Genomic DNA, 12,584 nt, shown 5'->3' on the forward strand with positions numbered 1-12,584 from the left:
GGGTCCCATGCAACCAAACCTACATCCTCTCCAGTGTTCCCCAATGTCCGGCCAACTGCCCTTTTTCCTAGCATACACTTCAGGCACTTCTGTGATTTGAATAATTTTCCATCTTGGGACGTGGGGTGGCTCAGTCGATTAAGCATCTGCCTTCAGCTCACGTCACGATCCTGGGGTCCTGGGATAGAGTCCCACATCGGGCTCTCTGCTCAGCAGGGAGCCTACTTCTCCCTCTCTTTCTGTCCCTCCCCCTGCTTGTGTGCTCTCTCTCTAATCTTTAAAAAAAATACATAAATAAATTTCCATCTTGTTCTTTAGTGAAAGGAGCTGTTGTCCACTTCCTACCTATAATTAGTATCAAATAGAGAGTAGAGCTTTCATGAAAGTAACTTTTTGTCAAATCCTAGGCTTGGGCAGCCATAATTCTTTCAAATATTAAGAATTGAGATGCCAGACCACAAAGCATTGTATAAATTTTTATTATTTTACTATTAAAAATTTTCAATCTCAAAATTGGTTAATTTTAAAATAAAAACTAACCATATATTTGTTTTTATACATTATATACACTTGAGAAATAAATACTGTTCTAAGTGTTAAAAAAAAAAGCATCATTATATACAAATAAGGCTTCAAACCAAATTTATAAATACAAGACCCATGGAGGAATTGATTCCTAAGTCTTCCATTACCAAAAATAGAAGTCAGAAGTAATCGGGATGCATGGTCAACAACACAGGCTGCACTTTGGCTAGAAACCATTCACAGAAGCAACAGAGGAAGCACACAATTTAAGAAAATACCTAGAATTAAGACTTGACTGGTTATGTCTTCGAAAGTTTGGCATTGAACAATGATACAACTTTGGCACAATACAGATTAAGACTATGTCCTTTAAAAACCGAGGCACAGAGAAAATCACTCTTCTCCCCCAACCTGATATCACATCTCCTTTCAAATAAGTCTCATCCATAAAAAGCCCAGTTTCTGGGAACAGTTGCTTTCCTGGTTATATATTAATGAAAAGGTTTATGGTTTTATGGATGGTTCTGAAAACCAATTCCTTGTTTGTCACATCTGGGGTATACTGGTGGGAAAAAGCTATAGACCTCTTGATAAAGTTGCAGAAATGAGCACACCACAGACTTGCCTCCAGGAAATCTGGGTCATCCCCTGACTCCACCACCAACTTGGTATATAATTCCACGCATGTGGCCGAACCTCACGAAGCCTCAGTGTTGTCAAATAGAGACATGAGCTGCCCTGCTCACCTCCTGTTGTGAGTCTCTAGTTAGGTGATGCACGTGCAAATCTTTGGAAAAGTATAAAACCGTTTCCCAGATATCACATAGATTCATTCATATCAAGATAGAGAATTGGAGGCTTTTCTGAGCTCAACACAGAGAAGGCACGGGTATGAGAAGAAGGTATTCCTAGAAGGAAGAAGCACTGTATTAAATCTTAGTGCCAGGTCTGTTTGATAGGAGCTGGTTTCTGTGTGAACGGATCTGTAGAACAGATATGTAACGCCTTCTATCTGCCTAAGCAGAAGAGATACTGCTCGGAAGCAGTCCCATTTGGCAGTTGGCCACCCTTCTGTGGCCAGCATGTATGACACTCTGCTTGCTCCCACGCAAGCAATCAAACGTGTCACTCTTCCAGAACTGGCTGAAACCCCTGAAGGTCTAGGATCCCCAACTCTCACACCCTGTAGCCCCCAGTGTCCCCCGTGCCCTTCATCACATGTATATCCATGAATCACCTACACTGGAAGGGAGTCTAGAAATCCCAACCCCCTCAGATTCCAAGTCTGGACAGGTTTATGAATGCATCTACTGCCATGTGCTAATTAAGGTTAAGTGCTTAATAAACATTTGTCCAATCAAAAAATAAGCAATGGAAAACCGAGAAAGCCAATGATGTGTGCTTTAGAGAGTGAGCTGGGGAGCAGGACGGAATGTCTGAAATATAACCAGTATTGATCAGTGCAGCCCACGGAACCCCAACAGTGAGGACCTCGCCACCACCCCAGGTCTTCACTCCCCTCTCTCTGGGGGAATGAGATCACAGGTCTGCCATCCTGATGTGAGACCTCTCCCCACCTCTCAGGTCAGGTCAGACAGTTGACAGCCCTCCACGCACTTCCACAAGTGTTCCTTATCAGGGAAAGCCCGGGCTCTTCCAGTCACTTAGAAACCAGCCCGGTGTGCACAAGAGGCCCTGGGCCTTTGGCGCTTTGCACACAGGTCTGGAGTCAGAGCCATTTTAGAGCAGCAGGAACAGCAGGAACAGCAGTGCGTGGTCCCCTCTGGCGAGAAGTCCCAACCATCCTAGGAGGTAAGGTCCTGGGCCCAGCAAAGAGACTCTTCCCGGGGCTCAAGGGTCCAGGCCAAGAGGGGTCCTTCCATCAGGTGGGTCCTCAGCAGTAACTTTCCTCCGTGTCCCTGGAAGGCGGGGGTGGGAGGGCCTTGCTGGCCCCTCAGAGAAGCTCCACAGCTAGGCTGTAGGGAACCCTGTAAGAGAGGCGCTCCGTCACTCGCTTGGCAAACATGCCAGCCTGCACCGAGCGTGTCTTCTGCTGACCTCAAGACCAGGCTTTCTTACACACCTATCACACTCTTCTACTTGCTTCCCATTCAGAACAAGAGGAAAGGGTCCTGAGTGCCTCTTCCTCCCCCTCTCCCAACAAGCCACGGATTCACTTGGAGAAACATAACACTGGGGCAGACTCTGGGTTCCTAGTTACTTAAACCTTGGTGCTGGCTTGCACAGATTTACTACAATACTCGTCCACCACACACACACACACACACACACACACACAAATGCAGGGAGAACTATCCATGAGTCCTCTTCGCCTTGACCTAGAAACACAAGAGAGACTGTAGGATGGCAGGAAGGGGACAAGACAGAATCCAGAGACCTTGATTCTACTCGAAGCTATGCTATTGCGCAACTGAACCTCCCAGAACCTTAGTCTCTTTTATCAGTGAATAGGTGACCAGTATCCACATTGGGGGAGAGAATGCTGAAGACATAACATATGTCTAGGAATGTCAGGACCTCCTCGTGTTGATGAATTATTCTGGCTTCTACTGCTTTCTATTCCTTTGAGGGTAAAGGAACAGGTGACTTGTTTTCTCAAAGAGGCAGTAGGAGGTGAGTCATACCATTCTCAACTGTTGTGAAGTTCTGGAGCAGAAAAGAAGAATAAAATGTCTTATCATAAGATATGTTATCATAAGAATAACGATAAGACGAGTGATCCTCCCTGGGCATGTCCAATCTACACGGCTGTTCTGAGGATCGATGAAATTAATATTTGGGGAAGCACTTGGAAAGGTATACATTTGAATACAAACATAAAGAATTAAAATTATTATTAGAGCAGAATTTTCTATGGGCCTGCGCTAGACTGAGCCACATCATTAGACGGGCAGTTTTCAGAATGCTGTGCATCCTGTGATCGCCAAGCTTGTGGTCAGGCTGGTGATCCTGAGCAGGAAACAGAGCAGTGGGGATGCAGCCTGGCCCCCAGGGCTGGCAGATGGTTAATCCCAGGGGACCCCAGCATGGGTGCAGCTGCTTGGTAATTGATACCTAGATCAAGGTGAGGTGATGCATCTGAGCAAGTGAAACCTCCACGCTCAAGAAAGACTACAGGCTTCAGAGTAAAGCAACGTACTTCAAATGTTCGCCCTGCCATCGCCAGCTGGGGGACCTAGAAAGAATGACCCAACTTCCCTGAGCCTCAGAGTCCTCAACAGCATGCAGGGTTAACACCACCAGCATCATGGGGTTGATGACAAAAGTAAATGAGATAGCGGAGGGAAGGCATGGAACACAGGTGGGCACACGCCGCGTGCTTGGTGTACCGCGGCAGTACCTGGCTTGGGGTAAGTGGTGGGGGCCCGTCTCCATCCTCCTCAGCAGGTGTTTAGGCTCAGAGGCTCTGTGATGAATTCCCCCTTTGGATGCACCCGCTGCCTCACACCATGAGACCAGCCTTTCCTCAATCCGAAATAATGGGACTCCAGAATGGGGCAATGGGACACTGAAGCAAGATGTGTGTTCTGTCTGATTCAGTGCCATGCACATGAGCATTACTGCTTCTCAAAGAGGGGGAGAACTGCCCGATAGTATCCACTTACACCAACCCGGGCTCCAGAAAACCTACAAATGGGGACTATATCTGGCACTTCTCCTTTATCTCCCACCTGACTCCCCACTCCAAACTTGTGCCCAGAAGGAAGCTAGGAGCCCTGGAACCTTCCGGAAGCCCTGGTCACCATGGAGAAATTCATTCTCAGATGGCCTGATTCCAGCGGGGCCATGGGCTGTGAATGCCTTCTGGGGGAGGCAGAACAAGAGGCAGAAAGACACCACCACCCTCTGACATCCTCCATACTCCACGGATTCGATCTCCTGCCAACAGGTCCGCTTCCCAAGAGAAGGGCTTTATATCGGTTTTGCTCCCTGCTGTGTCCCACGTGCCCAGACCCATGTCCAGCACATGCTGGAGCACCTGTCAACATACGATGCATATGAGAAAGTCCCAGTTACCTGGTCTCATTTTTCATTCTCCAGCCATCTCGACACTTGTGGAACCAGAGCTCTTGGCCAGGGGAGATGCTGGTGTTCTCTAAGTCTTGCACACAAAAAGTTAATCTAGGAGAAAAAAGAAACCACCAATGTAGCCAAAACTCTAGTGGGGGAGGCACATCGCTGGGCCTCAGCCAGATGGTGCTTTCTGAATCCAACGTGGACCGAGTGAGGAGAAAAGGGCGTCTTCATCATACCACACCCTGACCCAAACCTTCGGAACTCCCCGCTGCTGCTACAAGGGTCCTAAACGTGTCTCACTCGGACATCTGCCATGATCTGGTTCATGCAGATTTTCATCACACCCCTTCCACTTTCTTCTGTCTGTCCATCCAAAAGTCTGCCTACCTTTCAAGGCATAGCCTGTCTGAAGCCTCCCTGAGTGCCCAAGCCCTTGACCTTAATAGAAAAGCATATTGTTATATAAGTGTTGTTTTTGCTATTGTCATTATCTTGTATGGTATGGAGTTAGTAATGAATGTCTTCTCTTATTTTAACACATTATACACTGCCTGGAATTGCTCATGGATTCCCATACCTGTGGTGGACTACACACTCCTCAAATGGAGGAATTCAAGGTACCTCCATTAGGGTGCTCAGAAATACCCACTGATAAGCATAACTGGAATTCAGCTGTGGGTCAAAATCAAAGATTCAGAAAATGCTCAACCAAGATCATGGAAAAAAATCAGTACTCAGATAACCATTTCAACTATAACTTAGAGCCAAACCATGTGGACCTTGACGGTGTATAGTTAGCATGACCCCATGACCAAAAGATGTATATGGGACACCTGACCCTGATGTATGGGATGTGCTGACTGAAAGGACAAAAGCCACATTCAGAACAGGTTTAAGAACCTTAACCAGGAAGACCAAACAGCCCATAAACATATAAGAAGGGGACCCACCTCATGGAGATCAGGAAATTAAAACACATTAACACACAGTAAGGGACCAATTCACACCCAATGGTGAGAGTGTCCCACCAAGTGGAGGTGAGGAGGAGGGAAAGGAGACTCTTACTCTTAGATTGTCAATTTGTCTAAACACTTTGGAAGGAGATTTAATAATATCTGGTCACGCTGGAGAACACATTTACTGTAACCCCGTGACAGGGGAAGGGTGCAATGGGGCTTCAACTCCCCCAGTTCCCAGGTTTCTAGGCCAGAATCTCTCAGACAAGGGACCCAAGCCTCCCTACCCCCTCGGCCACTCTGTGCCACAGGTGATGGATAGAAACGGGCCACATGAAGAACTGTGATGGAGACAAAAAACCAGACTAGGTACAGAGAGGGTGGAGGCTGCTTCCTCTCATGCCCAGGCTGGCAGTGACCTCCCAGCAGCCCACAGCAGGATGTGGCCAAGGAAACCCTCCTCTCTTGACAAAAGACCGGCTTCCCTGACTTCTGCTCAGAGAGTCCAGGCACGGTTTCAGGGGCTGATACATATAGGTCTGGAGTTCTCGTGCCAGGCTGAAGGTTAGAAACCATGGGGGACTGCGAGCTGGCATAGCACGGAGGATTCTCTGTTACTTGACATCAGGGCCCCACCCCATAACCTTGACTCACAGCCTCCGCAGGAAGGGATAATGCTCTGAAAATCAGGTGCTGGGGAAACCAGGGCCTCAGGCAGGCCTCATCCATGGGGGCTTCCTAGGCTCGATACTCGAGTTTTCTCTGGACAGGGGCAGGCAAAGATGTTGGCTGCCCAGACCCCATAGCAAATGGATCAGCAAGGCAGCGCCCCTAAGGAGGAGCCCTCCTTCCTCTGGGCCAAGACAGGGTCCAGCAAACACAACCGAGGCTGGACTCCAGCCCGCACTTTGCCCACCCCCCTCAGCTGAGGGCCCGGAATCAGGACACAAGCTATACAATGGTTGACAGAGGTCTCCACGGAGAATTCACTTTCCCTTACAGAAGTGTCTGCGGTGTTGCCCATGTGCTGTGGGCACGGCAAGGCGGGAGACGCCTGCTGGGCAAAGGGGAGGACGCGGCGGAGGCGGGCGCGCTCTGTTCCCCGTTGCCACGAGGCCCTTACCTGCGCTGAGTTTCCCCCGACTTGACCCGGATGCGCCTGATACTCAGTTCCCGCTCAGCGCTGTGGGGCTGAGACAGGTAGCTGCGAAGCTCCTTCCAGAGGTTGTACCAGGACTGAGCTGTCCCCTCCCAGGTGAGCTTGATCTTCAGGAGGTCTCCCAGGTCCTCCTCGGTGTAGACCAGGAAGGTGTTGGTGGCATTCAGCCCGATCTGCTCCACTCTGCGAGGGGACATGGGGCGGGTGTCACCCACCTGCCCCGGGAAAACTGCCCCGCAGTGACTGCAGACAAATGGGCCCACAGACACTGGTCTCCCTCTGAACTCCCAGCCCCTTCTTGCCTGTCCCCCTCATTTGACACTTGGGGGGGGTCTGTCCCACCCCGTTCGTGTGCATACACACCTGGTCCCCCAACTAGACCCTGAGCCCTAGGAAGCGAGTACTTTACGACATTACTTTGCAATCCCAGAATTACTTGGCATGGCGCTTTGCACCTTGCATGTGTTCAACAAATAGACACCGATTGCTATGTGCCCTTCCCACAGACAATTAGAAACGGTGCAGGAATGGCATTTATGTTCCAAATTTCCTACAGCCTCAGGTGTCAGGCGTTGCCTGAAATGAAACAGCAGTCTCTGTCCAGATGATCCAAAAGCTTCTCATGCTGCTGATTCATCCAGGGGCATCCGTCCCAGAAAGGGTCTGAGTCAAGGGCTTGGTGGAGAGCGTGGCCCACAGATGCCTCTGGAGCCGCCCAGCCCCTCCCGTAGGCCCTCAGGCTGCACCCCCCTGCACTTGTTCACACATTCCCACACTCGCTCAATCTTAGACTGACTTGTTCTGGGTCCTGAACCCATCAAAGGGAGCGTGTGACTTACATTTCCAAAGGCAGAAGCTGGGAGTCTGCACTGGTACCATAAAGAGTGACATAAAAGTTGGGTTCGATTTCTCCCATCATCTTATAGCTGAAGATATGGATTTTCATCTGATAATGGTAAACTGCAGAGATAGCGGAACAAAGGCCTTTGTGAGCTTTGCTGGCCATCTCAGGACACCCCGACTCAAACTGAGTCACCCAGCACACTGAGTTTTTAGGGGCTGATGTCCCTTTGGTCCAGCCCAGCCTCCAGCCTCCCTCTGCTCTTGTTCAGTCCAATGGCGTAAGGGATCACTGTAGTATCGAACTGAGCCCCAAACATGGAGTTCAGGGAATTTGGGGAGGGGGGCAATTCCAGCTTAGCTGTGTGACCTTGAATGAAGGACCAAGGTATTAACTCTTTGAACCCCAGCTTCCTCATATGTAAAATAACACCCACAAACCCCTATGGTCTTAGAGCATGTTGTAAAAATGCAAGACATGATTTTGATTCCCTGTTGGTCCAATCTCAGATGTGTTGTGACACTCAAATGAGAAAAATAGGAAATAGCTTTGCAAAAGGCAAATGCAAAGAAATGAAAAAATTTCTATCTTAATACAAAATTAAGATACTGATATTGCGATCAGGGAGTGATGATGTGCATCGCGAAAGGAGTCCCCACCACTTATTTTTAATGATTAACTTTCCTAGGGCATGCACAGCATCATCTGATTTGCAGCGATTTGATTTCACTAGTGCCAGCCCCATGTCCCGGCCTGGGATGTGCCCTTTCCACAACATGGTATTGAGAAGAGCGGAAAAGATGAAGGGCCTTCCTCAGGGCACTGTGGGGCCTGAGGGTTACCTCTGAAAGGCATGCCCGCCCGGGTTTTGAGATACATTTTGCTGTTCCTCTTGCTCCCCGTTTTCTTAGCATTGTAGCCTATGCTGTTACACCGGTTCTTCCGGCAACTGAGGCAGATCCCCTTTTTGAAGCGATTTGAGTCCGTGCACTGGAACGCAAAACTCGGCTTGTCCTGATTCACCAGGGAGTCGACAAAGAGGTGTACAGCCCGCTCATGCTCACATTTCACCACCTCCGTGATTGCTGGGGCAGGGAGAGACAGGGAACAATGCAGGATGAGCCTCTCATCAAATACAGATTATGACCCCAGGGCCCAGAGAGGTGAAGTAATTTGCTCAGAGTCACACGATCACTTGGTTACGAAGTTAGGAGTATAATTTGGATTTTCTGGCCCACGGTACATCATTATCTCTTGTAACCAGAAGCTAAAGCCAATAGTTCAGTAAATCCTAGGACCTTAAGAAAAATCTGACAAAGCCATCCCATCCCTTCCTCAGTAACACCACCAGCTTTAAGGAATGCCGTCATCTGATGGGGGTCCTGGCATCGACCCCCAAGCCTTGCAGGGGCTACTTGGATATTATCCCATTGGGAGAGGGCTATAGTCTTAAGACTGAATGAGAGAGAGTGGGACATCTGAAGGGCAGAGCATCAGAGTGCAGAGAGCCAACGGGGGCCAAGACGTAGCAAGACTGCCAGGACCCGAAGCAGTGAGTAGGGGGAAACTCGGAAAGAGACGGGTCACTGCGGCCACACATCAGTTTCAGCAGCAAATTCAGTTCAACCCAAGTCTGCTGATAACAAGCTCAGGCATTCAGAAGGTAAATCATAAGTGAACGGAGACATCATCTTGGTTTTCCTTCTTTAAAGTGTCACATAAAATTAAATTTTAGTGCATCCATTCTGTACAAGATTGTACAGCCTTTAAAAAGAATAAGGTAGGGGCGCCTGGGTGGCTTAGTCGATTAAGTGTCTGCCTTTGGCTCAGGTCATGATCCCAGGGTCCTGGGATCAAGCCCCGCATTGGGCTCCCTGCTCAGCAGGGAGTCTGCTTCTCCCTCTCCCTCTGCTGCTTCCCCTGCTTGTGCTCTCTCATGCCCTCTCTCTCAAATAAATAAAATCATTAAAAAAAAGCATAAGTTAAGTAAATCTATATGCTCTGATGCTTAAGGATATTCATTATATATATATATATATATATATACACACACACACACACACATATATAATGACTGAAAACGGAAAGTTACAGAACAATGTGATTTTGAAAAATATAATCTCTCACACACATATGCACGTGCACACACACACATTTGCAAAGAAAAAAGACTAGAAGGACACATATAAAATTGTTCCTATTGGCTACCTCTGAAGAACAAGAGGGAATGGGAGAAAGGGGTTTACTTTTTGCTCTATGCGATTCTGCATTGCTTGATTTTTTTCCCCCAACAAATATATATTCCTTTTCTTATAAAAAGAAATTAATCAATAATAACTGGGACCTCAAAGCATGAGGTCGCCAAGCAGAGACCCATAGATGGCTGTTAACAAGCCTGTAGAAGGATGAACTGTACATGGGGTTGGCAGCCCCCGTGGGGTGGGGGCATAATGAAACGAACATTGTTGGGAGCACTACCAGCTGGGGCTGATTGAGGAGGAGATGTGATAACCGAGTCAAACGTCTCCATGAAGCAGAAAATAAGGAACTCACTTCCATATGCAATTGACCCCAAGACGTCATTGAGTCCACAGCCCGGCTGAAAGTCACCGCCGTTGGGGTAGATGTCGATGTGGCCCACGGGCATCTGAATCCCGATGCTCAGGCCAAAGGAACGTGTGTAGGTGTGGAGCACATCCACAAAGTCTGCATCGTCAGGGGACAGCCTCTTGTGGATGTCCACCCCTTCAAACAAGGGCCCGGCGGGATCCAAACCTACAGCAGAAGGGGGAGCCAAGACCAACTGTGTCAGCTGTGCTAAATCCATGAGTCCTGAGCTAAAAGTAAATCCACGTGCGCACAAGGAAGGCATCCTCGGAACCAAGACCAGTAAATCTGGAACCGTGTGATGCCCGCACTTGGGGAACCTGCGCTTTCTTCTGGAGCCTTCACCTGTCCTCACAACTCAATGGACTCAGAAAACTGGCTGCCAGGTTCACAATGACATGCAGCTCCCAGGAGCCCCAGACTGTCAGAAATGGAGCAGTTCTAGAAAGAACTCAGGCTGGCTGAACTAAGCCATTCGTCCCATTTATTCTGCCACTGAAAGCCTTCCGCAGCCTTAATTTAGCAGGCCTTTTATGGAATAACCAAGCTACCTCCATCTTCTGGAGGGAAGACTCGGTTTACCCAAACTGAGCTATTTGCATGTGGACTTACTCTTCCCCTTCCTTTAGTGATGAATCAGGCCCAAGGGTAGAATGGTGAGATCAGGAGTAGGGGCCACACCAGACACACTGAGGATCCATATCCCAGGCTTCCAGAATTCCTGTATTTTGCAGCTAGAAGGAGAAATCTTTTTGCCTGCAAACTTTCTGCATTGAACAGGCAAGCAGCAACGTAGAGAGAACTGGTTCTCACATTTAAAACAGCACAAATATCACTGGGAGGTTGTTGAAAATTCAAATTCTACTATGTAACTATAAAAAAAAACTCGGGAGGAGGGGCGCCTGGGTGGCTCAGTGGGTTAAGCATCTGCCTTCAGCTCAGGTCATGATCCCGGGGTCCTGGGATGGAGCCCCACGCGGGGCTCCCTGCTCAGCTGGCAGCCTGCTTCTCCCTTTCCCTCTGCCACTCCCCCTGCTTATGCATGCTGTCTCTCTCTCTAATAAATAAATAAAATCTTTAAAAAAAAAAACTCTGGACACACAAGCCCTACCTGTGTATACGTGTGCTGGCGGGGAGGGCAGGGCAGGGAAGCGAACAGGTAGTAGCAACAATAAAAGAGACTTTTATTTTGGACCACGTGAATGTAAACCATTCAAAAAAAGAGTTTGCAAAGCATGAGATGCAGATTCTCCAACCCGGTCGAGATTCTGATTGCCAAGTCTGGTGTGGAGCCCAGAAATGTGTTATTTATTCCCCAGGTGATCCTAAAAGGAGGTGGTCTATGAACTAGATCGGAAAGAACTTCTCCCACCGTCAGTATCATGGATAACATTGAACCTGAACATCTTAATCCATACAGTTCATGTGAGATATTAAGAGATTAAGTGCTTGTCAGTGTAAATACTAGCTGCTATTACCAAGCTCAAGTAATTATGGGAGCCGACTTCCTGCCCCCTGGTAGGCTCTCTGCCCTACAGACACAGGGAGAGGGCCTGGAGAAAGTTGAGAATACTGTGCACTGTTTAGTCTAGAACGGTGGTTCTCAGCTGGGAGTGATTTTGCTCCTAAGGGGACATTTGGCAATGTCTGGAGACATTTTGGGTTGTCACAGTGGCAGGGAGAAGGAGAGAAGCTGCTAGCAGCTAGTGGGTGGAAGCCAGGGAGGCTGATAAACATCCAGCAATGCTCAGGTCAGCTCCCACAACAAAGCATTTGCTGACCCAAAATGTGCACAGTGCTGAGGCTGAGGCACTGCGGTCTGGAAACACCACATCAGAGAGGAGTTAAGACTAAGAGCAGAGTCATAAAAGGAGGAGATGGGTAACAGAACCCATCAGATCCCAGCACAAGAGAACCAGGGAGCACACTGTGCGGCTTGAATCGCTGGGGTGATTTCAGAGTAAACAATAGGCAGAGCTATTGTCTGGAGTGGACAGTACATTCATGAAACTCATCACTCAGGAGAACTGTAGAGACTGAAAGTAAGCAGAAGAAGTTTAGAGAAATGCCCGTACGACCACGGCAGAAAGGCAGCCCGGGCTGCCTGGTGGTTCATCCGTAGCCCAGGGCCCCAAAAGAGGATGGCACAAAAGCAGTGACCCCCCAGCACAGCCCACGAGGACTCGGTTCAGAGGCTTCCAAGGGCTACAGTACCAACACAAGCAGCCTCCCCCTGCCTCTTGCTATGTTTTCTGGAAGAAAAAAAAAAGAGAGAGAAGACCATTCTGCTTTGCAACCAATACAGGAGAGGGGCTCTTTGCTTGATGTGAACAAAAGTCTCCACCAGACGGTCAGTGCCATGGAAACCAAGCTCAGCTGGAAGAATGTGGGCAGCTGACAGGGCTTTTGGAGAAGATGACCGGGGGGGGGGGGGGGGGGGGGGGGGGGGGGGGGGGGG

The 12,584-nt window shown here is 48.8% G+C and overlaps 1 protein-coding gene across 1 annotated transcript in view; it reads right to left on the bottom strand.

Annotated features, from left to right (window-relative positions):
- Nucleotides 1-2,314: 2,314 nt before the first annotated feature.
- The window catches only part of LIPG (lipase G, endothelial type), a 19,486-nt gene continuing 9,216 nt past the window's right edge, over nucleotides 2,315-12,584 (bottom strand). Inside the window, exons 5-10 of the mRNA XM_032422775.1 lie at nucleotides 10,073-10,294; nucleotides 8,362-8,604; nucleotides 7,518-7,638; nucleotides 6,643-6,861; nucleotides 4,564-4,668; nucleotides 2,315-2,513 (exon numbers count right to left, since the gene is read on the bottom strand). Coding sequence (XP_032278666.1) covers nucleotides 2,480-2,513; nucleotides 4,564-4,668; nucleotides 6,643-6,861; nucleotides 7,518-7,638; nucleotides 8,362-8,604; nucleotides 10,073-10,294 — 944 coding nt within the window. The 3' untranslated portion in view covers nucleotides 2,315-2,479. The remainder of the gene's footprint in view (nucleotides 2,514-4,563; nucleotides 4,669-6,642; nucleotides 6,862-7,517; nucleotides 7,639-8,361; nucleotides 8,605-10,072; nucleotides 10,295-12,584) is intronic.

This window comes from Phoca vitulina, unplaced genomic scaffold (genome assembly GCF_004348235.1).
Source record: "Phoca vitulina isolate PV1807 unplaced genomic scaffold, GSC_HSeal_1.0 scaffold27, whole genome shotgun sequence".
Classification (NCBI taxonomy): domain Eukaryota; kingdom Metazoa; phylum Chordata; class Mammalia; order Carnivora; family Phocidae; genus Phoca; species Phoca vitulina.